A 25,472-nucleotide genomic window follows, 5' to 3' on the forward strand; every position below is an offset into this window, starting at 1 on the left:
GAAATTCCGATGAATGCCCACAATTGTTACTTACTATTTTTCGGTCTTACACACGTGATCAAAATTTTAAAATTGATAGTTTTACCGAATATTTATGCCACCCATCCAAAAAAGAAATCGTATTTTTGCGCGAAGTAATAACTATATTTCGCGCCAATATTAATGCCTTTCATAATATATGTTCGCCAGTTACTTTTCTGACAGATAAAATTGATAGCTCGAAATATAATTTCCCTTTTTGCCACAATGCCGCTTATTAATTTTGAAACATTTTCTCAATATAAGGTTAAATATTCACGCAAAAGAGAGACAAATAAAATCATTGAAAAACAGTAGTAGCAAAACTGCAGCAAGAGCTCAGGTCAAATAGGCAATATATTATTTTATACACTACGTATTATCAGTTGTTCTTGTAACCTTGTTATATGCCGTTATCCTGCATTCCATGCATGTAGTATATATATTTTTCTAATATATTTTGGCAATGTAACCTTGTTGAAAATTTGCGATACGCATATTTTAATACCATGACATGTACAAATGGTTGCAAGTTTCTGTAGTGTAATTTGTATTGTAGTTCTGTGCAAGTAGCGATACTTACATCGGGAATTTCTATAATAAAATGTGTATCTCTTTGTTTAATATTTCTGGTATTATTGGGTGTTGATTTATCCAGTGAAATTGGATGACTTTAACCTTAACTTCGTATATGCTGACAATACCGCCGACCCGAGTTTTCTGAGAAACATCTTCGGAAAGTTAATTTTCAGAAGTAAGGTGCATTCGTTTTGACAACATATGTGCAAAAAGAAACTAGTATATTTGAAAAATTTAGTCTATCATTAAAAACATGGATGAAATAAACACTGTACGTTACCCAAGCAAACAGCATGCGGAAAGACACCAATTTAGTGAAGTGCAATATCATTTAATTTTGAAATTGGTAAGCATACTGGCTCTTTACAAAGACACGAAAGATAGCTACGTATTCTTACTCGATCTGAGACCAAAATTATGTACCATGAGCGAAGTGACTTACTGGTTGCGGTATATGGTTTGGATCCATTAGAGCCCGTTTGACCCTGATGTTTGCGAGATGAATGATTTGGTTATTGTATGAATGGCACATGGCCATGCACTGACGTGGTGGGGAAAAATAACAAGTTCAATATTTACAGAATCTCTATCTATTTATTTATCCATAGCAATGTACTCAAGTAAAAAAAAGTGTATCATGTGTTATCCGGGTCATAGGTTGTCCGAGATATAACTTTGAACTCGAAACAGTATGGAAAACAATAGGTTTATTGTGCTGAATATTCGAAGTGAAAAAGCTTGTTTATACATGTGTTGTATATGTCAACGGTTTTCATTGTAATGCTTTTATCGTTTAAATTTATATCTGATAAAATTCCATACATCGTTAATATTTCAAACAATCTACGAAATCATAATATTAATTGCGGTCGGGCGTCTGTATTTTTATCAGATTGTCTGCGAAGATTGTTACCGAGTATTTTTCATAGTCAGATTTTTAAAATTCAATTTCGATTTGAATTTTAAATATAGAACATAAGAGCAGTTGTATATCTTTCAGTGTCGAATGTTTTTCACGTATTAGTTTATCGTGTCAACTGTCAGTATTGTTTATTGTAATGCTTCGAGCGTTTAAAATCAATTCTGATAAAATCAAATCCCACATATCGTTGGTAATTGAGTAACTTGTCAAATCCACTGTCATTTTGAATTCAATTTTTCAAGCTTTTCAAATATTTTAATGTTTTTTAATTATCGCAACATTTTATCATATTTTTACAATTATATTTATTCTTGGAGGTCCCACAAAACATGTCTGAATATATAGTATACGGTTTGCGAGATATGATGGTGTCAAAGCTGCACACTTCTTACCGGATGCCCATGAAGATTTTTGGGGTTCAAAGAGTTGAAATCCGATTAGAGAGCATCACGTCATGTTTTTTCATTTCTTTGTCACCAGGTGAGATTGTCATGTAGTACATTTACGTCTCTCGCTTTTAAATCTAATATAAACTTTCGGTATCGTTCCTGAATTTTTATCTAGTGTGTTCGTCTCGTTATTTGATATAATGGTGAGGTTCAAAATAAAATATTTGGGCTACTTGGTTTGCTAAACATTTATAAGGACTCGGACAGGAGGCAAACTAATAAAATAAATTTTTTGTTGTTTTCATATGTAAAAAGTGAATAGCAAAATTTAAGATCAAGCTTCTACACGAAAATATCAAGAGGCATTATTTTTTGTTTTTATATTTAATCATTTTTTAATTAATCTCTGAATCTCAGCGTTTTCCATTGTGGTTAGTTGTATCAGCCCGGGATAGATACAATTACTACAATAATTTCTCCAAACCCACGATCTTATGCACGAACTAATCGACTGTTTGATAATGTAGCCGACAAGTCTCGATAAACCTGAAATACTTGAATAAACGATTTTTTTCTCTTATCGCGTTATCCTGAGGGAAAATACATTTTTAAGGCCCGATTTAAACTTGAGATCCGAGTTTAGATATTATTAGTGAGGTGAGAGCAGCGTCGTCAAACTCTGCCAAGATGGATAAATATTTCTGCTCCGCAATCCTATTCTCGTTTGCTCTTGCTGCAAATGGACAATTATCTGGCACGGGTTCGTGTTTTTTATTATCACAACTTTGTTAGTTATCAATTTAGTAATTGGTTTATGTTGACCTAACAAATTATCAGATATGCTATATTGAGGTTATAGATTGCGAACAAGTGCGTATGTTAAATGTTATGAGAGCAACATATTTGATTGATGATATATATATGTATGATACATATAATGTATATGCAGTGGAGATTAATAATTGAATTTTGTTTTGGTTTCAACATTCGATGAGAGGCTGTTGTTGCAAACTCTAAGTTTTCGTGGCTTACGTCTACGCGTGTTTATTTTTCGACTCTCAATCTTTCGGTTTGATGGTGAACTATCGGCCATTAAAATACTCCCTCGGAGCCGGGGTGTTCAGTAATTCTTTCACGTCTGATCACACCAAGCGCAAAGTACTGGTCAATTCGGTGGCGTATCTGGGGTGTGGCAGCCTTGGCTCGTGTCATGGGCGTCGTTTGAACAGGGGCGCAATAACAGAGAAAATTATTATTCATGAAAAGTTTCAACGAAATAATTTCAAATTGGTAATAACTGAAACTCTTATTTTACCAAATAATAACGTACGAGTACGCCAATTCGATGATAGTCAATATAAATTGTCAAACAACTATCAAGATGGCGCGTTTTTAGACTCTGCCATGGGCGCCATTTTGCGCAGATACGCCACCGTTAGTCATCATCGTATTGGAGAACTATCTATGTGATTGTGTTATTCCGTCGAATAAACCGACCGTATATTTCATTTTAGGAGACCCATGCACTACGGGAGACGATTGCACTGCAGTAAATGAAATTTGCCATTTTGTCGACGACGCCAATTGTCATTGTCCAGTTGGATTCAAAGGAGTCGACTGCAAAGAACGTAAGTGGAAGTAAATACAGGGTGTCTCAAAAGCAAGTAAACACTTTTAATTTTGATTTGCTCCTCAGGTACTCGTCATAGAGCGTTCATTTTTCCAGAAAACATAGTATGGATAAGTATTAAAATTTAAGTATTGTTTGCATTTTTCATCAACCACCTTTAATTTTACTACTTATCTATACCATGTTTTCTGAAGAAATGAACGCTCTATGATAAGTACCTGAAAAGCAAATCAAAATTAAAAGTGTGTACTTACTTTTGAGACACTCTGTATTGTAGAAGTCACTCAAATATGCATAACCATGAGTTATAGATTCTGAGAAGCATCAAATACTCTCGTTATATTTGAAATGAATGGGTATGGATTTTGCTATTTAGAGTTAAGAATGGCATTCAATAACGATTCGATGACACAGACCACATAGAGAAATATAAAGATTATTTGGATACTCCTGAAGTTTGCGTACCTAGATGGCAGACACCGGAACGTAGTATGTGTACCAGGTTAGGCTTGACGTAGGGTGGTTCACGTAACCGCTGGTCGTATACGGGTTCCTCCACCATCAAGTCCATGCTTCCGAAAACAAAAAACTAACGAATGCCATACCCGACATAGAATGGTAACCGGACGAGAGGCCGTGGTTTGTCATATGGTTAAGCCGTTTTATCGGCTCTCCTCTACCCGGGATAAATATGTAAATCCGATCCCACCAGTAGAAAATTCATTTTCCTAAACGATCTTGAATTACAGCAAAAGGCATATTTTAGTTCAATTGAAATTCGATAGACATTTTGATAGTAGTAAGAGTTTATAAATGAACCTTGTATTGGAAAAAATCCCAACTTACATTCTATTTACAACTTTCAGCTAACACTCAATTTATCGACGAAAAATGTGAACTACCTGAAGAAATACCATCAGTATGCGATGATATATCAGACGAGTGCGGAGACGGTTGTTCTGCGGGATTTATATGCTGTTCAACAAGTTGTGCAATAACTTGCATACCTGATGACGGTAAGAATTGGTTTTGTCAATCTATCTTCACTTCTCGTCTTGTAATGGATGTTTCCCCCGAGCATCAACTACCTTTTTTTGTAATATTGGCCAATCAGCAAGATGTAAAGGGTGACGTCACAATAGGTCTTTTTGCATCCGCTCAGACAGCCTTGTCACTCAGAAAGATTTTCAGTCGTGGTAGTAAACAATATCTCGTTTTCGCGATTCATTCGTTAGTTTTTGGTTGTGTTTCGGAAATTTAAGTATGAACCAAATAAGTCGATCATCATTTTGCCTTCAAAAGAGTTGTAGTTTAATCGATGCAGTAATCAAAAATCAGTCTAGAAATAGCTGTCATAAAATTCTCTACCGGTACCTTTAAAAAAGGGTTGAATATTTTAAAACAAAATGATAGTTTGAAATATCTACCCCAGTTTACCTGTAACGATGAGCTTTCAGACTTTCTAATCATGGCATTTCTCTATGAATCGATGAATATTTATCCGGAGTCTTGTTAAGACCGAAAGTTTAACACTTAGGAAGGGTAATGAAAAGGGTATAATCGTTCTTCAATTAGTATATCTCGGAAGTGATATTATAGGAATTAATTCCGAACTCGATCAGCCCAAAAAAAAAAAATTTCTTATTGTTATTAAATAAAAATGTGACCACAAATGATAAACCAAAATTGGAATGAAGTCATTTTCTTTTTACTTTATAATAACGGGCTGTGGTGGGATAGCGATGGCGCATAAAAATCAAATATTTTTTTACAAAAAGTCTTTCAACTCTGAGAGTCATATTAGAGCACGGATGAGATAAAAGAAATATATTATATTTGCGGAAAAGTGCATTACGTCATTTAGATAATCCGCGATTGTTTGTGTAGCTGATAATCTATTGCGTGTAAGCCGTAAATTTTGTTGGGCGTATGAATATGAATAAGTATGAATACCAATACGGAGATAACTAATTTTGTTCGACAATTTTATATCAAGTTACTCAAAGGGACAGAAACCTATGGGTGGTATATTCACTTGGCTAACAGAGACAGTCCACGTACTCCTATTACAACCAAAATCGGGATAAAATTATAGCCTAACCATAACCTGGTACACATGACACGGGAACACCCATAAACACATCTTGGAATTCATTTTCTGAAAATCCCTTTTTAACGTGCACCGTGATTAATGTCTCAAATCTTTGGTCTAATATTTTAGTCATTAAAGGAATTTTATGACTCACTAACAGTATACTTGGATAACAAATAAAAATTAGATTAGAAAATTGGTAGAGTTCCAGACATCGCAAAAATCGCGTTGAAAGGTAATAGTTATAAACGCCCTGAGAAAATCTAACAAGTCATTAGTGATCAGTACCACGCGGTACTATGGAATAAACAAAAAAAATACCTTATTCATCTGAAAATTGAGTTTCAAGGGTCCGGTCATTATCAGCAAGATCACAAATATCTGTACTTTTACGGCGGGATAATAATTAGACAATTCTAGAAAAAGCCATCGATGTTTGGGATTTGAAGAAGCGAGTCATTTGGCACGAAATGGTATAAAACGACTACGCCAAAGAATAAAAATAAACACGACAGATGCTTTTATCTGACCAGAAACCAATGAACCTAAATTCTAGAGAAATATTATAGTGAGGTCGTGCACTATCAACAATCGATAGCTGAAAGTATACATAGGGCATAGGGGAACAAAAATAAGTTATTTTCATGGTCCCAAAAAAAGGCCACAATTAAATTTTAAATTTTTTTAGTTTATTTACTATTTTGATTTTATCAGGATTAATTTTAAACACGCTAAGCGTCACAATAAACAATCCTTAATGGCACAGAAGTTCAAAGATTTGACACGCTGTGGCACAACTATTTCGAGTATTATTAAACATGCCCACAGCTTAGAATAGCATTTACATATCCCGAGGGAAAGTAAACCGATAAGACGGATTAGGTCACCAGTCCAAGCCAGTTATTTGTAATTTTGGGAGCATGAACTCGATGGTGGTGGAAGCCGTAGCCGACAAGCGATTACCTGGACCATCCTACAGTTACGAGCAATCCTTTTGCCCATTTTTACAAAATAAGACGCAATCACGATTTATAGCTCGTAATCGCGTCGAATGTTTCGACAAGAATGGGAATTTCCGATTTTGTACTGACCAAATTTATATAGACTTGATCTGTATTTTCACAATCTTGCGAATTAGTCAAATTTGAGCTATTCTTGCAAGATTGACTGAACAATCCCAGACAAATCTTGACCCGGATATCCCTGATGGCCGCGCTACTGAATAAATATACAAACATGATGATTTTAAATTTTGATAATACATACAAAGGGGCTCCCGAAGTATGCGAACCAAGATGGCGGACATCGGAATGTAATATGTGTACTAGGTTAGGGTTAGGTCATAATTTTAGGTATAAATACTACGGGAGGGTCTTGGCTAGTCTTCGAACTGATAATAGGACTAAAATGAAAAAAATTGGAAAAAAAATTATCGCCTAACCCTAACCTGTTACGTTCCGATGTACGCCATCTTGGTTCGCATACTTCGGGAGCACCCATACAAATTAGAAAATACATAATGGGGGGATACATAATATACATTATTCTACCTACTTATGGTGATATTCAAAACCACCTTTGCCAATTTATACGCAGAGATGCACCTTGCGTTTAATGCAAATGATACGTCCTCGCGAAACCGTTCGAACGCTCTAGAAGGAAAAATGAATAAACTAGAAATCGCTGAAAACAGGGTCCTAATATGTAGTTATATGACGGACTATTCCACAATACGTGTGACGCCATAGAAACAATAAATTAGCAAGCTGTGGTCAGACTGTGATTTGGAATAAAGATGCTCATATAAAATTCACTTTCCGGAATACATCATGGGCATAACCATCAATCAAACGGTTGATATTACTTTTGGTTTGAGAATGTCAAGACCTTTTTCACTTTTATTTTTTGAATTGACCTAATTTTCAGATTCGTCAGTGAGTGAAAATATAGATTTTTTAGAATTATATTCTCTTCACTGACTACTCCCTTATGTAAGCATTTTGTGTCGGAAATATATCGGTCATCTTTAACACTTTTGTATGTTGTTTACATTTTAAAGACTGTGTCACGCCAACACGGCGCTAGATACGCATCGACTGATAACCCACGCCCTCAGATTTCATCTTGGAACCCATTTCCAGATAATCCTTTCCACGTTGCACCGTGATTATTTAAAATCTCAAATGTTCGGTCTGATATTTTTGTTATGACAGTAATTTTGTGGCTCACTTATACGTTATAACAAATAAAATTAGGATTTGAAAAATAAATTTTTGCAAACATATTTATTGCAGAGTATATTTCTGTAAAAAGGTTGAAGCTAATTTTAAAAGTCAGATATGTTATTAAAAGGTAGCGCAAGATTAATTAGCTGAAATTGGTAGAGTTGCAGACATTGGAAAAATCGTGTTGAGAGTTAAAAGTTATAAACGCCCTGAGCAAATGATAACAATAATTAGCAAAGTCTAGAAAAAGCCGTCGATGTTTGGGATTATTTAATTTCATCGGAAATAGATCTAAATGCGCCAAGCATCACAATAAATATTCGGTAATAATCCGTACTGGCACGATAATTCAAAGTTGAAAAAAATTGACACAGAGTGGCACAACGATTCTGAGTAGTATTAAACATAATGAGCGACGAATACGTGCATTCAGGATCGCTATCTGTTAATGTTTTCGATGCTTAAGAATATCAAGTCTAAACAATATGGACGGTGCGAGATTCTATCTTCAGAAACATATATAATGAAAACAAGACTTGTTTGTTTGATTTAGCGGAAAAAGATCAATTTGATTCTGTATCAGTAATTACTATAATATTTTCGTAACGTAACCCGCACTTACACTGACTGACACTATTTTCACTTCAGGTACTTTTAATTTTGTCCATTTCTGCTTGAATAAAATTCTTCAGAATTTTAGTTTTCATGTGTGGTTCCAGGCTTTCTGACCTTGGCAAGCAAACACGTTTTTATTAATGTATTTTTTGTCACCATCCATTTATTCCTGTAACGTTATTGGGGTATTTGGTTGTATTAATATTTAAGCACAAATAATAGCACAATAATAGCTCAGGCCAAATATTACGTTGTTTTATTGATGTTATGACCTGTCAATTCGTTCTTATTAATAATTCTTAGAATGTACAACGACCGAGCAATGCCCGGAAAATAAAATGTGCGGTAAACAGCCATTTGAACGTAATACCTGTCGTTGCCCAATTGGATATATAGGAGATGATTGTATGGAACGTGAGTATTCGATATTTTGTTTTCATTTCTCGGAATTTCGACTTTATCTAGTCTAGTGATGTGAGAATGAGTGAAACAAAAATATTTGTTCAACAGGAGAAGATGGCGTAGACGACAGATGTCCTTATCCGAATGAGCTGATTGACCTTTGCGAACTTTCCGATCTAGACATCCAATGTAATAGTGAAAACAGATGTCCGGAAGGAGAAACATGTTGCCCAGGAGCTGATGGATGTTCAAGCAGATGTCTTACATTACGTAAGTCCTAGATAATAGTGCTTTTGTCGGTCATTGCTACGCAAGTGTAATTCCTTATGTTATGAGTTTAAAACCAACAGAAAATCATAAGTAACCACTTGTAAACTAATATGGAAATGGCTCAAATCGTTATCTGAATTGTCTCCACTTTTGGAATAAGATATATATTTTTTTTGAAATTGACGACTAATATAGGCGAGACTTGCCACGCGCCGAGTAAGCGCATAAAACTTTGTGTCTCCGTCTCCGGATGCCGCAATGTAGAAACGAAGTGATTGCAACCAAATAAGACGATTTATTTAGTCCGCAATTTCTAATTGATGTCCTTGTTCCTGGCGAATCCTTAGTTTCTTATTGTAAAAACATTCTTCTGTATCACACATTTTCTCGTAACTTGGAACGCTTTTTAGAACATCAAATCTCTTGGAAACACGCGTTTTGCGGCCATCGGCCAGACCACCTGGCTGTCACAGTCTAACTTGGCAGTTACAAATTTCGGAACCCCCCTTTAAAAAAGTCCTGACTACGCCTGCTCCACCATATTATTACACCAAATTCGCCGGGTAAGAGTAAATATATAATTTTTTTTTATTTAATAACCCAACTTAGAATGAAATCATATACATGGTACGCGACAGAATAAAATTTCCACTGATCAACGCTATTGCATAGCATAGAGCGTGAAAACGTGTCGCAATCAAAAAAAGTCAGAATTGTTTGGGTAATGGCTGTGCGCGAAAGTATTGACAAAACCCCCATGAAGCGCGGTAATATGAATTCCGTACAATTCCCCTTCAATCTCTTATGCATTGCACGAGTACAAATAGAGATTTGAGGCGAGCAGTATGGCGTGCTCGCTCACTTTCTTACTCGGACGCCAGCCTCATTTTTCGTTATTTCATTATTAAAAAAATGGTATAAATAAAACGAGCTGTACTTGATTATGTGACTCTCTTATCATCAACTGTCAGCGACTGCTCAAAAGTCGCTAAGGGCGCCTGTGAATTTCACGGGATTAATTTTGTTAAATTCGCCTATTGTTTTCAATAGTGTGGCGTGGTTATTTATCGGAGTGCAGACGTTAAGGATGAAGTGGGACAAATTGAAGTGGGACAAATCGAAAAACACCCCACATTTTGTTTTAGGAGCCCAGCGCCAGATGGAAACGCTGGTTTAGACACCGTAAATCGCCAAAATTTCGTGTACTATTACTACGGCACACATGTTTAGTTAGTTGCCTTTGGAAGCTACGGCATAGTCACTTAATTTGAAACACAGGAAATTGTGCAGGCGATGTATCCATTCTTGAATACCCCCCGGGCCGAAATAGAATATTTTCTCGAATTATGACGATATATAAGCTAATCAAAATATCAATAATATGGAATAATATGGCTGATCTTGGGATTTTTCTAACGGTGATATATTAAAAATAATATCAAGTGGCAGCACTGCGAATGAGCGGAGCAAATACAAAAATCGAAACTATATATGATCAGGCAGTTTCCCACGTTTTTATGTCCGTATATCGTCGTGGTATTTTAGGCTGTAGTACTGCTTTTGTTTGATCATGAGTTTGACCCAAGCTCGATTCAAATTTTCTGTAAATGCTTTTTACGGTGAACCGTAATTAATCTTAAATTCGCAGATGTTTAATCTGATGATTTTATTATGACAGTAATTTTGTGGCTCATTCAAACTGGACACAAAGTGGATCTATTGAGAGTTTTGTTATTATGTTGTTGTTATAATTTTTCTTATTATCATTAGGAAAGAAATCACTTTTTTCTTTAAATACTCGGCGAATTAATTGCCTTGATTATTTCGCTGGTTGAGGATTGTATTTTTCGATATTATTCTCATTTATTTGTCAAAAAATTTGTGAGCTCTTTGGGATTATTTTTCTGTGTGTAATGACGTCATCAAAAATTGCGCACCCTGTGGCGTTTGTGTTGCGAAGTTTACGGTACGTTTTGGCCCCGTTTTTGCGCTGGTCGTGAAGACTGCCGTACCGGTAAATGTAGTTGTGACAGATTGAATACCCGTACCACTTCGTGTCCATATATTTGAGCATCGCTTTCTTGTATTGAAAACAAATAAAATTTGAGATGTTTGGAAAAAATATCGGATCTTCTCTACAAAGCCTTCACCAAAGCATAATATAAGAAAATTAGTAATTATCCAGTTGGGTTTTGGGTTGAGAATGCAGATTGTGTTGGAAATTCAGATTTCAAATCATTTCTAACTCCAAACCCTAATGGTTAATCACTAATTTTCTATTTTGAAACGTGGTGGGGGTGTTTTTCTCAAATCTCACATATTGTATTAGTGTCGGGGTACAAAAGATACAAAACATTATAGGGCGCTCCCGAACTATGGGCACCAAGATGGCGTACATCCTGAACCCTAACCTGGTACACATACTATGTTCAGGTTGTGCGCCATCTTGGTGCACATACTTCGGGAGCTCCATATTTAGTGCAAGGGTATATATAGGTATAAAGTTGAAAGCTACTTTTCAAATATAGAAATGTTTCACGGGGTAGCGCAAGTTTAATCGTTTGAAATCGGTATAGTCGGAGTTGTCGCGAAACCGTGTTATGAGGTATAAATCATAAACGCCTCGAGCAAATGTAACAACTAACAAGTTCTATGTACCACACGGTTCTATGGAATAAATAAAAAAAATTCATTACCTCATCCGACTGAGAATAGACTTTTGACTCGTCTGCAAGATCACAAATATCTACAAGACCACGATCATTTTACAATGGAATAATGATTGGCCAAGTCTAGTATAGGCTATCGATGTTTGGGATTTTATTTTGTGTTACTATATATTCTCATCGACCGATAAACTGATACTGACTGACACTATTGTCACCTAAAAGATAGTTATCCGAATAGCTACCAAACGTTAATTTTGTCCATTTCTGGTTGAAAAAAATCTCCAAAGTTTAAGGTATTTTGGATGGTTCCAGACGTTCTGCCCTTGTCAAGCAACCAAGTTTTTATTAATGTATCTTGTTAGTTATCATCCATTTATTCCTGTGATGTCATCGGGGTATTTGATTGTATTAATAATATCTCAGTTCACATATTACGTTGTTGTATCGATGTTCTAATATCTCACCTGCCATTGCCGGGAAATTCCGATTTTAGTTTTACCCCCATTCATCACGAAATCAAAACGACACGAATATATTCATAAATTCAAGTTGCATGAGTGTTTTCATACTCGCGTGTTATTTGCACATCAGAAATGTATAGTAATTCCCAACCTGGGTTGACTATAGGACAAGCTGTCGTGGGTAGTCATGTAAATAAGTCTGTTCGTGGTAAATCCTCTCTAAACTTAATGCAAATGTATTTGGAATGCTATAATGAGTTAAGACGAAAACAGAATTGGGCATAAATTATTACCATGGTTGCCAAAATATATGTCGACATGATAGTGACATCTCGTTCAAGGCCAGAAGTTATTACATAAGGTTTTTTTTCGCATAAGCTAATTCATAAAATTTACTAATGTCTATCGCTTTTTAAAGGCAAAAAAGGTTTTGCGGAAATCGAAAACACAGGTCAAATATCTGAAATGCCACGTTTATTTTTCACAGCGAATATATTTAGCTGATTTTCGTAACAACTAACGCTGTCTGAGGTTTGATTTTATCAGAATCAATTTTAAACACTTCAAGCATCATTACAATATATATCTGGTAACAAGCAGTGCTCACACGATAATCTGATTAAAGTAAAGATCATTTGACACAAAATGGTATAAAACGGCTACGAATATAATAAACACGGTCGAAGATTTTTCTATTTTCTTTATTAAAACAGCGGGTCGTGGGTTTTGTCGGGAACGTAAATGAATGCTCAGGAATGTTAAGTCTAAACATAGTGACATTCTTCTAAATATTTGAAACAAGAACAAAATTTGGTGTATGACTTTTCATTGCAAACCGAGAGCTTTAATTCAAAAGGACAAACGTGTCAAATAATCGTTTTGGGAAAAACATATATCTTTGTCTTTTGAACAACTGAATTTTATTGAAATAATCTGGTGAATATAGCTTCAAACTTTGATCAGAAAACCAGCTTAAAGCAGTTCTCTCTTTGTAATTTTTAGAATTATTTATTTTGAAAAATTTAAACATTCGCCCTTATGTATTGAAACAAGGTGCGTAGCCAAGATTTTCAAAAGGGAGGTTGTAAAATCGGAATTTCCTATACAACGGCTCCGATCACCCTAGTCGTCAAATTTCTGTTGCGGAAAATATTTAATCAATACTAACATTTAAAATGTCCTGCTGTGTTGTTTTAATAGTGTCAACGTAACCCGCGGTAGCGTCGAGGACAAAAATAAAACACTACTCGATAATATACCACGATAGTTCATGGACATAAACATGAGCGATAAATTACCCGTTATGGCTGTTAAAGATATCCCAAGCTCTGCGCAAAAATCCCAAAGACTACAATTTACTTTACAATAAAAAAATTGATTGAACATTGATTAGCTGGGAGAAAAGTCGACTGCGCCCCGATATTGAAGAAAGGATACAAAGGTACATCACGAGCACAAAAGAAATTTGAGTTGCGGATTCACTCATTTTATTATTGTCTGGTCACTGACGATTTTGCAGTGGACGTACAGTTTTAAAATTGTCAATTCTGATGTCAGCTTTATAAAGTTCGATTTGGAAGGGCAGACTGTAATTTTAGCTTTTATATATATTTTCCATTAAAAATCAACCAATATTTAAAACAAAAAGTTGTGTAAAATATTTAATGCTGGGGTAAATGTCTGTAATAAGTTTGGAGCGAATTTCAAAATTCAGGAATGTTGTTACAGGGTAACGTAGCTTAATTTGGAGCGTATTCTAATCAAATTTAAAACTGGTAAAATTAGTGTTACGGAGCTACTAATTATAAACACCTCGAGTAAATGTGGCAATTTCTTAGTGCCAAGCGATACTATTGTGTAAACTGTGAAGAAATTCGAACATTTTTACATCAACCCACCCAATTGTCTCAGTGCGCGCCTGCCTTCATATTGTTTTGCAAAGGTATAAAACAAATATCTGCAAAATCACAATGATTGTTCCCGCAGTTGGGCCTGGTAAAATTTAACGTTTGATTCATCAGTGCATTTATAATGCTGAATCACAGTATTGTTGTTTGACATCATAACATTAATTATAGTGCTGTGATGAGGTATTTGGTTGTATTAATATTTGGGCTCAATAATGGGTCACCTATTACGTCGTTTTATAGATGTTGTGACCTTTCACTTCATTCAATTGATATTCAGAAACAACCTGCACAGCATCCGCGAATTGCCCAGCAAATAATATGTGCGCTCAGGACGAGACAGGCACTGTTTGTGCTTGTCCATTTGGATATACAGGAGATGATTGTATGGAACGTGAGTATTCTTCGATGTTTTGTTTGCATTTCTCTGAATTTCGACCTGGTCTAGTTTAGTAATGTGAGACACAATTATATTGTTCAACAGGACGAAGTGGCATCGACGACAGATGCCCTTTTCCCGACAATCTGATTGATATTTGCGCCATTCCCCAAATAGACTTCCAATGTTCTGAAAATGTTAACAAATGCCCGGATGGAGAAATATGTTGCCCAGGAGCAAATGGATGTTCAACCAACTGTATTCCAATAGGTCAGTGCTATAGATACTAATATCTTTTATGTTCACTACTTTATCAGGAGTATTTGCTTGTGTTATGAGTTTAGCGGTTACTTAAACCAATATGGATATGGTCCCAATAGTTATGACCTCTGCTATAAAGGACACATTGATAAACCCTATTTGATAACATTAATTTTTATTACACACAATTCACCGGGTTAGAATATATATTTCTTTCATCAGGTTCAGATTGAAATCATGGCCATAGTAACGCCATAGAATAAAAGTCGCATTGATTAATCAATGCTATTGCACAGACCATGAAAACATGCCAAAATCAGAAGCAGCTCAGATTCATTGGTCAAATGTAATAAGAGTGTTATAATACGAATAAAACAGCATTAAGGGTGAAAAATAAATATTACAATGGCTTAGATAGTATGATCATACATGATAGTGAGTGACTGCTAGTTCAGGGTTTCGTTATATGCTAATTTGTTTAATCACGAACACACCAAATATCTCCGATGCCACATTTTTTTTTCCAGTGATTAATAATTAGCTCAGTTTTGATTTTATCGGAATCAATTCTAAACACCCAAAGCATTACCATAAATTTTCAGTAACAAAAAGTACTCGATAATCTCACAAAAGTGAAAATCCTTTGACATGAAATTATATAAAACGTCTACGAATATAAATAAACACGACCGAAGCTTTTTCTATTTGCTTTAAAGCAGTGGGTTGTGTCGGGAACGTGTACGATAAATGAATGCTCAGGAATGTCAAGTCCAAACATTGTGACATTCTTCTAAATATTTAATACAAGGACAAAATTCGGTGAAGGATTAAACCGAGAGCTTTAATCCAAAAAGGAAAACCTTTAAAAATAAACAATTTGAGAAAAACATATATATATACTTATTGCTTAGGAATATCAATTCTATTATACCAGTATGTTTGAAACCGAGTGATATCTGTCTATAAGCAGACTATCTCGCGCATTTATGATATAACTTTTCGTAGGGTAGGATTAAGTTAGATAATTTCCCATTTCATCTTGATACTAAAACGTTAGCGCTAAATGTAATGAAATATTGTTATTATACAGGTTGTAAAGACCCCGTTGATCGTAAAACATGCACCGATCACAACAAACTCTGCATGGACGACGATTCTACTACAGGTTTCAACTGTCGATGTCCTTTCGGATACAGCGGAACCATGTGCGCCACACGTAAGTTTTCATGCTCAATTGAATACCGAATCATTCTTCATAATATCTTTGGGTTTTCTAAAAAAAAACAGACTGACCACAGCTGCATAGTTAATGTAGTGTATTTCATAATCCAAAATTATATATTAGTAAGGAAAAAATTAACAGCAGAATGGTTAGCAATAGATAACATATTTTACTTATTTTATTTCAAAACCGACTTTTTTATGCAAAACTACAGTGATTTCGAACATCTGAAGAAAATAAAATATTTAAATCAAGAAGTATATTTTCGTTAGAAATTATAAATGATAAAGATAAACACCTGGTGCCTTTTTCAAAACAAGTTCGGACTATTCAAATATTATTCGATATCTCCCCGTACTCCGCTAAACAGGGGGTAGAAATACTGCTCATTCATTAGTGAACTGGCGGTCCAAAAGGCTAAGAGGTATTTAATAACCATCCAGCATTTGCCGGTTTTGATGAGGAATGTCCATTTCCCGACGTTCCTGGAGATACTTGTGATGAGTTTGAAACCACCCCGACCTGTACGAAAGCTGACGATTGTGAAGACGATGAAGTATGCTGTTCAACAGGTTGTGGAACGGCTTGTGTGGATCTTTCAGGTAAGCAATTTAAGGCATTGCAGAATTCAGCTAATTTGCGATATTTCTCCACTCGAGTTAGTTGTATGAATCAATAATAAACATCACTTCACTACAAAAAGGCTGAACAAGGCCCAGGAAATATTATTTTCTGTTTTCGATGCGTTGCCGCAATGTGATTACATGTAGAATGGGCAAACTCAGAAATTGGGAATTTGAGTAGGGTATGCAGAACTAAGCTGTTGGTGCTTGGCTTGACTTTTTGAAACAAAATAAATAAACTTATAAACCTGTTTTTGTTTCAGATCCAAAACCACCGGGAAAGAAGATTGACTTTGCATTAATTGCACTGCTTTTGTCCACACGCCGACAGCGACCTCCTGTAGCACCAGTAGTCCCAATTCATCCAGTAGTCCCAATTTATCCAGTATCCCCAATTTATCCAGTTTCGCCAATATTACCAGTGGCACCAGTTCGTTGCCCGTCAAATCGATGTGTTTGTTCAAAGAACCTCGGTGCAATTTGTGAACCAAGTATAGGAGGTTGCGTCAATATCCGTGATCAGCACACCAGGAAACTCATCACGCCATTATGTAAGTATACTTGATTCTAGGAATGTACTATTGGGGGGAAATTTACGATCTTAATCGGTGATTGGTCATTGAAAATTGTCATTAATAAAAATCGGGCAGGACATCACACCTGAAACACCTATAGAGATAGTTATGTTATTTTGAAATTTTTTTTCTAAAACTGAGCCCAATAGTTAATGTTTCTCACGTTATTAATTCGAAACGAAGTCAAACCAGTTAATTTGGACTTTTTTTTCAATAGTGTCATGACCTGCTTTTTCACCAGACATGATTGAGTTAAATAGCCCCGAGCAATTTCACCACAGCTATCCATTTTTAATATATTTTATCCCAGTTCTACGCGTGATTAGGACATTTTCATGCGTTGGGTATTTAGTAAATAAATTGGTCATTGTTCAACATTTATTTATCATATTGTACTGCGATTGTATTGTATTGCAATCGTATTGTACCGCGATCGTAAGCTGATAAATAAAGACATTGCCTCGTTAAAGTGTCTGGCAAAGACTTGGAGGATTGAGCAGTCGATGCGCTGCTGTTGATACTCGTCGTTTAATGACAGACGATAAGCTGTCGTTCACAAACCAATATACTTTTTAATAACCTTAACATACGCCTTTCCAACTAGTAATAAGGGTAATAGTTTTCGCCAAATCAGTTCCAACATTTTTCATTACGTAGCCTGAGACCCCAGAAACTGACTCGCAAAAAGCAGATAAAGCAACATTTTATTAAACTAAAGATCTCAGCGTTTAAACGAGCCGGAACAATCATGCGCTTATCACTTTCTTTGTTTTACAGGCAAATGCAATCCAGGTTATCAGATATACAGCCCTTGCTCTAAAGATAAATGTCTCGACATGTATGGAAGACGATTAGTGTGCCCGGGTCATCCGAATGCTAGATGTCGCGTGACTCAGTGTGGAAGATGCCAGGCATATTGGATGGATATTTATACAGGGAGACAAGTTACATGCCAAAGAATACAACCAGTAAACCCAGGTACTAAAAACTAAACAATATTTCACAGCAGTGTTTACCAACCCGAGTCCGCGTAGCGTTTGAATGAGTTCGCAACGAGCCAGAAATTCACTGCGGGCCGTAAACGTTTTTGCGAAAGTTAACTATCAGCCACGTTACGATTTACGCTAAAATTCACATGAAACATAGAAAGCAAGTTTATTCACATAACATTAAATCAAGTCAATTATTACTAGTGACTGATTATGGCTGGGCATATATTCGAATATTCAACTATTAGAATCGCAATTCACTATTTGAAAATTTGGTAACAGGTGACTCGACAGGTCAAAACGATTGGATTTCACAACTCACTTGCGAATTCCAGACGAAAACACGAGCACACGCGTGGTGTTTCTCCCGAGTTCGAACAAAGAGGATTCAATTTTTTTTCTAGTAGGTGTCAATGGTGGCAACTCAAATTTTCTAAATTGAAAAGCGACAATACAAAATACTAAAAATAAAACGGAGAACACCATAACTTTTGTTTTGTGATCGTACGCGACCGATTAAAACGCTTCTTTAGACATTGCAAATCACAAAATTTCGGGTGATACTGTAGTATGTGTACCAGGGCATTTTTCCTTAGGCCTCCACATTGGTACGTACAGTACTGGAGCGCCGTAAGTGTTGTATGAACGGCTCAGATTTGTTGAATTCACAAAAATACGAATCAAAACAAAATATAATTGGGCACTTTACCACGCATTTTTGTGTCCACGGATTGGCATGATATTTTCTGATTAGTATTGCTTTTATTTCGTCAACACAACCGCAGATTAAAATAATCAACATTAAATTAATGATATAGCAAGGCGGTGAATATGTATTTTGGATTTACTAATATACTTCGAATATATTTTTAATAAGTACTAAATCAAGTTGTACTTTCTGGTAATTTATAGCAGATAATTGGATTTTTCTAACGACGATAACAAATTTGCAAGATCTCTAAAAATATGTATCAAAACTAAATATAATCGGGCAATAGGTTAGCAGATTGCTGTGGCATTTTAAGGAAGTAATGCTATCTATCATCTTGTCGTAAGTCGACGCAACCGCGAGTTACCATGAACACAATTAAAATAGAAAGACATTTTAAATTCTCGTCGTTGTCATGGATTGAATATAATGCGACAGAAAAGGCCATTATACACTAAAAAAGTCGGCTCTTTAAACGGACGCGTAATTGCAGCGAATTTCCGATTTTAAAATTCGTTCAAATCCCGTTGTGTTTGGTTTTGTTGCTTCTTCACACAGAGTGCCAATAAACGCACCTTGAGTCCGCAAAGGTTTTCGCCGATGAGAAATTAGTTCGCGACCAAAAAAGGTTGGAAAACGCTGTTTCACAGGTTAAATATAAGGTACTCCCAAAGTATGTGAACCAACATGGCGGACCGGAACTCGTATGTGTACCAGATTGGGGTTAGGCAATAATTTTATCCCAATTTTAGTTCTATTACCAGTTCGGGGAATAGTCAAGTGACCCCCGTGGTATTTATACCTGAAATTATGGCCTAACTCTTACCTGGTACACGTACTACGTTCCGGTGTCCGCTATTTTGGTTTCCATACTTCGGGAGTACCAAATAGAAAGCCATAGCGCTGTGAATTACCTTATCAGACTGAATTTCACAAACGATTAATTTCGACTCCAACGCTCGGCTTTGGGGAACGAAATTTGAAAAGTTCTCATTAAACACGAATCCTTAGCATGATAATTTCTGAATATTAATTGACATGCGAGTAACCGCGCAGAAACACAGAGCCATATCCTTGCTCCATCTAATTTCTGAACTCTGAAGTTGATCAATTAAGAAGTAGCATTGGGAATGCTTGTAATTAAATGATAATTCTGGATCATTGCGCTTCATTGAATGGGATATGGGAGGCCTGAGTGGTAGCAAATTAGGCCAAACGTTCATGAATATGATAAGATTATTCATGAAGAATCATTGATGTTAGGTATTTCAAATAGTATATTCCCCAATTTAGCATTTAACATATTTTAGGTGCAGCATGTGGTCCCGGAGAGATTCCGGTTCTAGGATGTCCAGATGTATGTCAACATACTAAGTGCCCGAATTATCAGTATGCAACTTGTACGGTTCGAGCTTGTAATGGGTGCACAGCAAGATACACCTACCAGGAAAGAGATGTCACGGCAGGTTGTCATCAAGTCGTGGGATAAGAATGGCTGGAAAAACACTCACACTGGACTGAAAAACACTTTAAAACCACAAAAAAAACTATTTTGAGCTAATAAGTCTGGTTTATATAAGAACGCAATAAAACTTGAATCCAGCAACTGACATTCCTTTTTTTCCTGGAAAATTCAGTCGTGACGGTCGTATTTGGTACTCCCTAAGTATGTGAACCAACGTAGTATGTGTACCGGGTTATAGTTGGGCCATAATGTTATTCCCATTTTCATTATTTTAGTTCTATCACGAGTTCGGAGATTAGCCAAATAACTCCCGTATTATATGTACATGAAATTATGGCCTAACCTGGTACACATACTATGTTCCGGTGTCCGCAATCTTTGTTTGCACATTTCGGGAGTACCCCCATTTATCTGTATTATACACAGAAATCTTTTCAGCTTGAAACAGTTTTTAGACCCTCGTCAAGACCATTGAAATCCCACGAGTTAAGAATCTTGAAACACACTCGGACCCGCTTGCTTTTACGGTCAAACTTGGTCATTAGGAATTTCAGAACACCATTTTGAAAATTACTAGCCACGCCCCTGTGAGCAGCTCCGGGCAAAATTAAGTCAAATCGCTCATGCAACTACACAATAAACCTGAACCTACCCCTTTTCTGGCCGTTTTCTTAAATCTATTGGCATGGTTCATTCACACACAAAAGTTTTTGTTACCCATGAGGGCCTAAAACTTCACTGTGGGATTTTAGAATTTCATGATTGTGCTCTGTTCATCGAGATGGAGCTAAAGAGTAAATCGAGATCAATAACTTACGTGTGCGATCTGATGCTAAAAATAGTCACAAATTTCCTTTCTTTAAATAGTGTACATAGTAAAGGCTTTACATTGTAATGTATATTGATGAAAAATTCAGTATTCATATATCTTATGTGACATTTGATGAATAATTTGGTTCTTATTTGTCAGCCTGTCAAGAGTTGCTTTTTTGGTGTTTTTATGAACTTCAACTGTTCATGAATAATTATCTTAGGCTCATTTAACGCTCTTTAATCGCAGACAGAATACTTTAATAAATATATTGTTTGGTGAAGTATTTCTAATAGCCGTTGTGGTCTGGTTCAACATTCAAGCAGCGGTCCGCACGTATCGTCCGATTTCTATCGTCTGTCTCTGCTTGTCTAGGCTCTGTTCTGAGCAAAAATTTAAATGCCTCACGTCGAATTGTGGTACTAAATAACTGAGTACTGAAAGACTTGTATTTAAACGAATTAAGTCTTCATAAGTGTGGTATTATACTTCAACCATTGCTATACCTAAATTAATAAAGGCGTCCCGGTAACCCCGAATTATGTGACCCAAGATGGCGGACTTCGGAACGTAGTATGTGTACCAGGTTTGGGTTAGACCATAATTTTATTCCAATCCCCCTTATTTTAGTTTTATTAGGAGTTCGGGAACTAGCCAAGAGACTCCCGTAGTATCTGTACCTGAAGTTATGGCCTAACCCTAAATGGGTATGCATACTACGTTCCGGTGTCCCAATCTTGGTTCACATACTTGGAGAGTACAGGCGTCTCTGCTTGTATGGTGCCTAAGTTGAGTGAGAACCCAGAATACCCATGTGGAAAGTGAGCATTTGTACCTTACTCACCTTCATATATCGAATAAGTCTAGTACTATATAGCCATTGCTATATCAAAAAGTGTTGCCGATTGTCTGGGCCTTAGTCTGGAAGAAAAGCTAGAACGCTTGGATAAAAATGTGGTGCTAAAATGTGTTATTTTATGCGTGGTGTTCCATCGTTAATATTGGGTGAATAAGTCCATTTTTGCCTGTCTAGGGCCTCATTTTTAGCGAAAACGTATAACGCCTTGCGTAAAAAGTTTGGTACTGTCAGTTGCCAAACGGTGGATTTAAAATATGCTCCATTGAGAGTAATATATCCGGTTCTGCTTATAAGCCTTGCTATGAGCGAAATGGATTAGTTACTCATGAGAAAGCAGACAAGCTTTAAAACCAATAAATATTCCTACATAAGTACGCCCTGATGACGTTTTCGTCGATTGTATTTAATTTTCTTGCTAGCAATTTCAATTGATTTAGAGCTCTGTGTAAAAATCCCGTGAAAAGAGATGTGAATTGTTTTCGCTCTTCGTCGTCATCAAAGAGGATCAATCATATTTCAAAAAGATTTTTACGTCTTTGTGCCTTTGCAGTGACGTATATTTTGGATGACGTAATCAGGTGGGAATCATGATTGCAATGTGCAAAAAATGCTTCGTGAGCTAGATATGGCCGTGGGTGTGTTGATCTGCTACAGCAGTGGTTCCCAAACTTTTTGAAAAGTTATGGTCCCCCATAACAGTCCCTTTCAATTTTTCTGATCACTCGCGGTCAACTAAAGAAATGATACAAATAGCAACGCGGGTATATCAAGCATTCATTTATTTATAGCGCCATCTTAGCGAAATCGGGATAGGACAGTGCCACTGTGGTTTTTCTTTTTCCAGAACTTATGACAGTATAACCGAATTTCACATATGAATCGTTATATATAAATTTATTTCTTATGGCGGGGGGCATTTTTGAATTGCCCCGTGAAAATTTACATCAGATGCACACGCCTTCCATAACCAAAACGCTCTGATTTACGGTACTTACTAGAGATGTACCGATGTATCGGTATCGGGTATCGGTAATATCGGTCATTTTTCCGGTATCGGCCATGTATCGGTATCGGTTAATGTAAGGCCGATATTTCCGATATATTTATCTTTTCGATATGGTCCAGGATGTTTTAGGAGATAAGTTGGAATACTACTTTTCAATTTATTTTTTGTCTGGAGAGATCGTGAGCTATGTGAGAGAGATCGTGAGCCATACATGTCCCCACCCCCGCGAGAGAATAGGATTCACGTGTTTTTAGCTATTCATCAGCCAAACTAGCTCAACTGATTTGGCTATTTTTGCTGTCAAATTTTAATATTGACATTTTTAATATTACATAGTAATTATGAAGAAATATATCAACACAGCACATAACAAAAAGCAACTAGGCGCCCAGTTTCAAATCATACAGTGGAATTGGGATCCTTATTAAGGGCACATGGACTTTTGGCACGGGTATAAATTCTGACTGTTTGTCGTCAAGTCACGAGTATCATTTAGTCCGTCGACATCGATAAACTAAATACCGAAATTCAAAATATATGATAGCAATCGTAAAATATTTTATATTATAAAATAGTAAAGTAAAAAAACATCCTCGACGGTTATAGGTAGGCCTTCTTTTTGTCGGTGCTAATTGATATCCTTTCATTTTGGCTTTGACTTATTGCGTCGACGATTACGATTAGCCACGAAATAAAATATTTGTAAAATGCTTTTAATTTGAACGTAGGACGGCGGCGCTAGAATGTGTGGGTGATATTCGATATTCTTTTAAACACGAATAACGATATTCGAAGGTCGCGATATTCATATTAAGTCCAAATTGGACATCCGGGCTTATGAGTTTTCTAATTAAACACCGAGATTACTAGCGTTACTGTACAATGTATCTTAATCAGTAGAAGCAAACACCAAACATTAATTTCATATTATGTGATATATCTTTTTTTTCGATCTGAAATAATGTGTACTATGAACAACGCTCAAACACCATTGTTTTAACCCGTCTGCCCTACACAGCACACCTAATTAAGTAATAATTACATAGTATCGGTATCGGAATATCGGCCTTTCTGTAGTATCGACATATCGGTATCGGCGTTTTTAGATGGTATCGGATCGGCATCGGAGACAAAAGTGGTATCGGTACATCTCTAGTACTTACCACGTTCATCAAAGTTTGTTACGTAATAATGTCTTTGGTAGAGCGGGTCGTGCTTTGGAGAAACACTGTAAAAGCATGACATTAAAACTTTGTACCGAGGTTGAAGTTGTCTCGCGGTCCCCATAAAACCGCTTCGCGGACCCCTAAGCGACCGCGGACCCCAGTTTTGCAAACCAATGTGCTACAGTATCACAACAACCTTACATGCGGAACTTTTAAACGTTTTCTTACGTGATATGTATGGAGTAAAATGGCAGCATTGTTTCTGTCACACTAGGCTCTTATTATTCTGGCAAATCACGCTTCATTAAACACAAACGAGTAGGTTAACAAACCCGAAAAGGTACCGGTAATAAACATCAATGGGTACCTGCTTTCAATTTGTTCTTGCAATTTCATTCCACCAAGTTGTAGCGCAGTTGATTGGTAATCCATTCACATACTGACATAATGTATAAATCCATAAAACACTCAAATACCATACACCTCTGAATTCACCCTGACCTGTCTCAGATTAAAAACTGCTAGCTGAAAATATTATTTTTACTGTTGCCAGATATTTATCAGAGTAATCAATGATCAATAAAAGGTTGCTGAGAAGATTCAGGCCAGGCGTGAGCGTTAGTCGTTGGGCGTGAGCGATTGTAGTTGTCACAAGAAATACACTTTCATGCGCAATTAATATATTTATCAAAGTTTGAGTACTGGAAGATGAAAAAAGGTGCTAGGAGGCGTTACTTTTCGGGTTTTCTTCGGGACTCGATGTTTTTAAACGAGAACCGTTTTCATTCAACCGACGTTATTATTCCCGATCCTTATTTTCTTGTTTTTTATTACTTATGATAACATGAACTAATATTGAATGTTTTTGAAGATTGCAGTCTATGTATTTTAGCTTGAAAGTCCAATCTAAAATTTTGGCTTTCTATAGATATCCTTACTTGTAGGTTTGTCTGCTCCCTTGATTTTGCAATAAGTTTTTATTTGTTTACTTTCATCGAATATTTTGTTGTTTATTATGATGATTATGGATTTGTAATAAACTTATAAATAAAGAAATTTTCCAATTCCCAATTTCGATTGGTCAGATCCAGTGGTGGGATTCAAATTTTTTGTCAGCCGGTTCCATCACACAAATGTCATATTTTTCAGCCGGTTTTGTTACAAAAAGTCATGTTTTTTTTCAGTAATGCCAACCGGTTTGCTGATCTTATAAAATTCCGTGAGACGG

The 25,472-nt window shown here is 36.2% G+C and overlaps 1 protein-coding gene across 1 annotated transcript; it reads left to right on the forward strand.

Annotated features, from left to right (window-relative positions):
- Nucleotides 1–1,837: 1,837 nt before the first annotated feature.
- LOC120347011 (uncharacterized) lies at nt 1,838–22,474 on the forward strand. Its single transcript, XM_039416816.2, has 12 exons — nt 1,838–1,999; nt 3,423–3,536; nt 4,405–4,554; nt 8,774–8,884; nt 8,981–9,142; nt 14,460–14,573; nt 14,664–14,828; nt 15,910–16,035; nt 16,485–16,643; nt 16,928–17,215; nt 18,017–18,217; nt 20,248–22,474. The coding sequence occupies exons 1-12, from the start codon at nt 1,849–1,851 to the stop codon at nt 20,424–20,426; spliced, it is 1,920 nt and encodes a 639-aa protein (XP_039272750.2). The 5' UTR covers nt 1,838–1,848; the 3' UTR covers nt 20,427–22,474.
- The last annotated feature ends 2,998 nt before the right edge of the window (nt 22,475–25,472 follow it).

Source organism: Styela clava, chromosome 11 (genome assembly GCF_964204865.1).
Source record: "Styela clava chromosome 11, kaStyClav1.hap1.2, whole genome shotgun sequence".
Lineage (NCBI taxonomy): Eukaryota > Metazoa > Chordata > Ascidiacea > Stolidobranchia > Styelidae > Styela > Styela clava.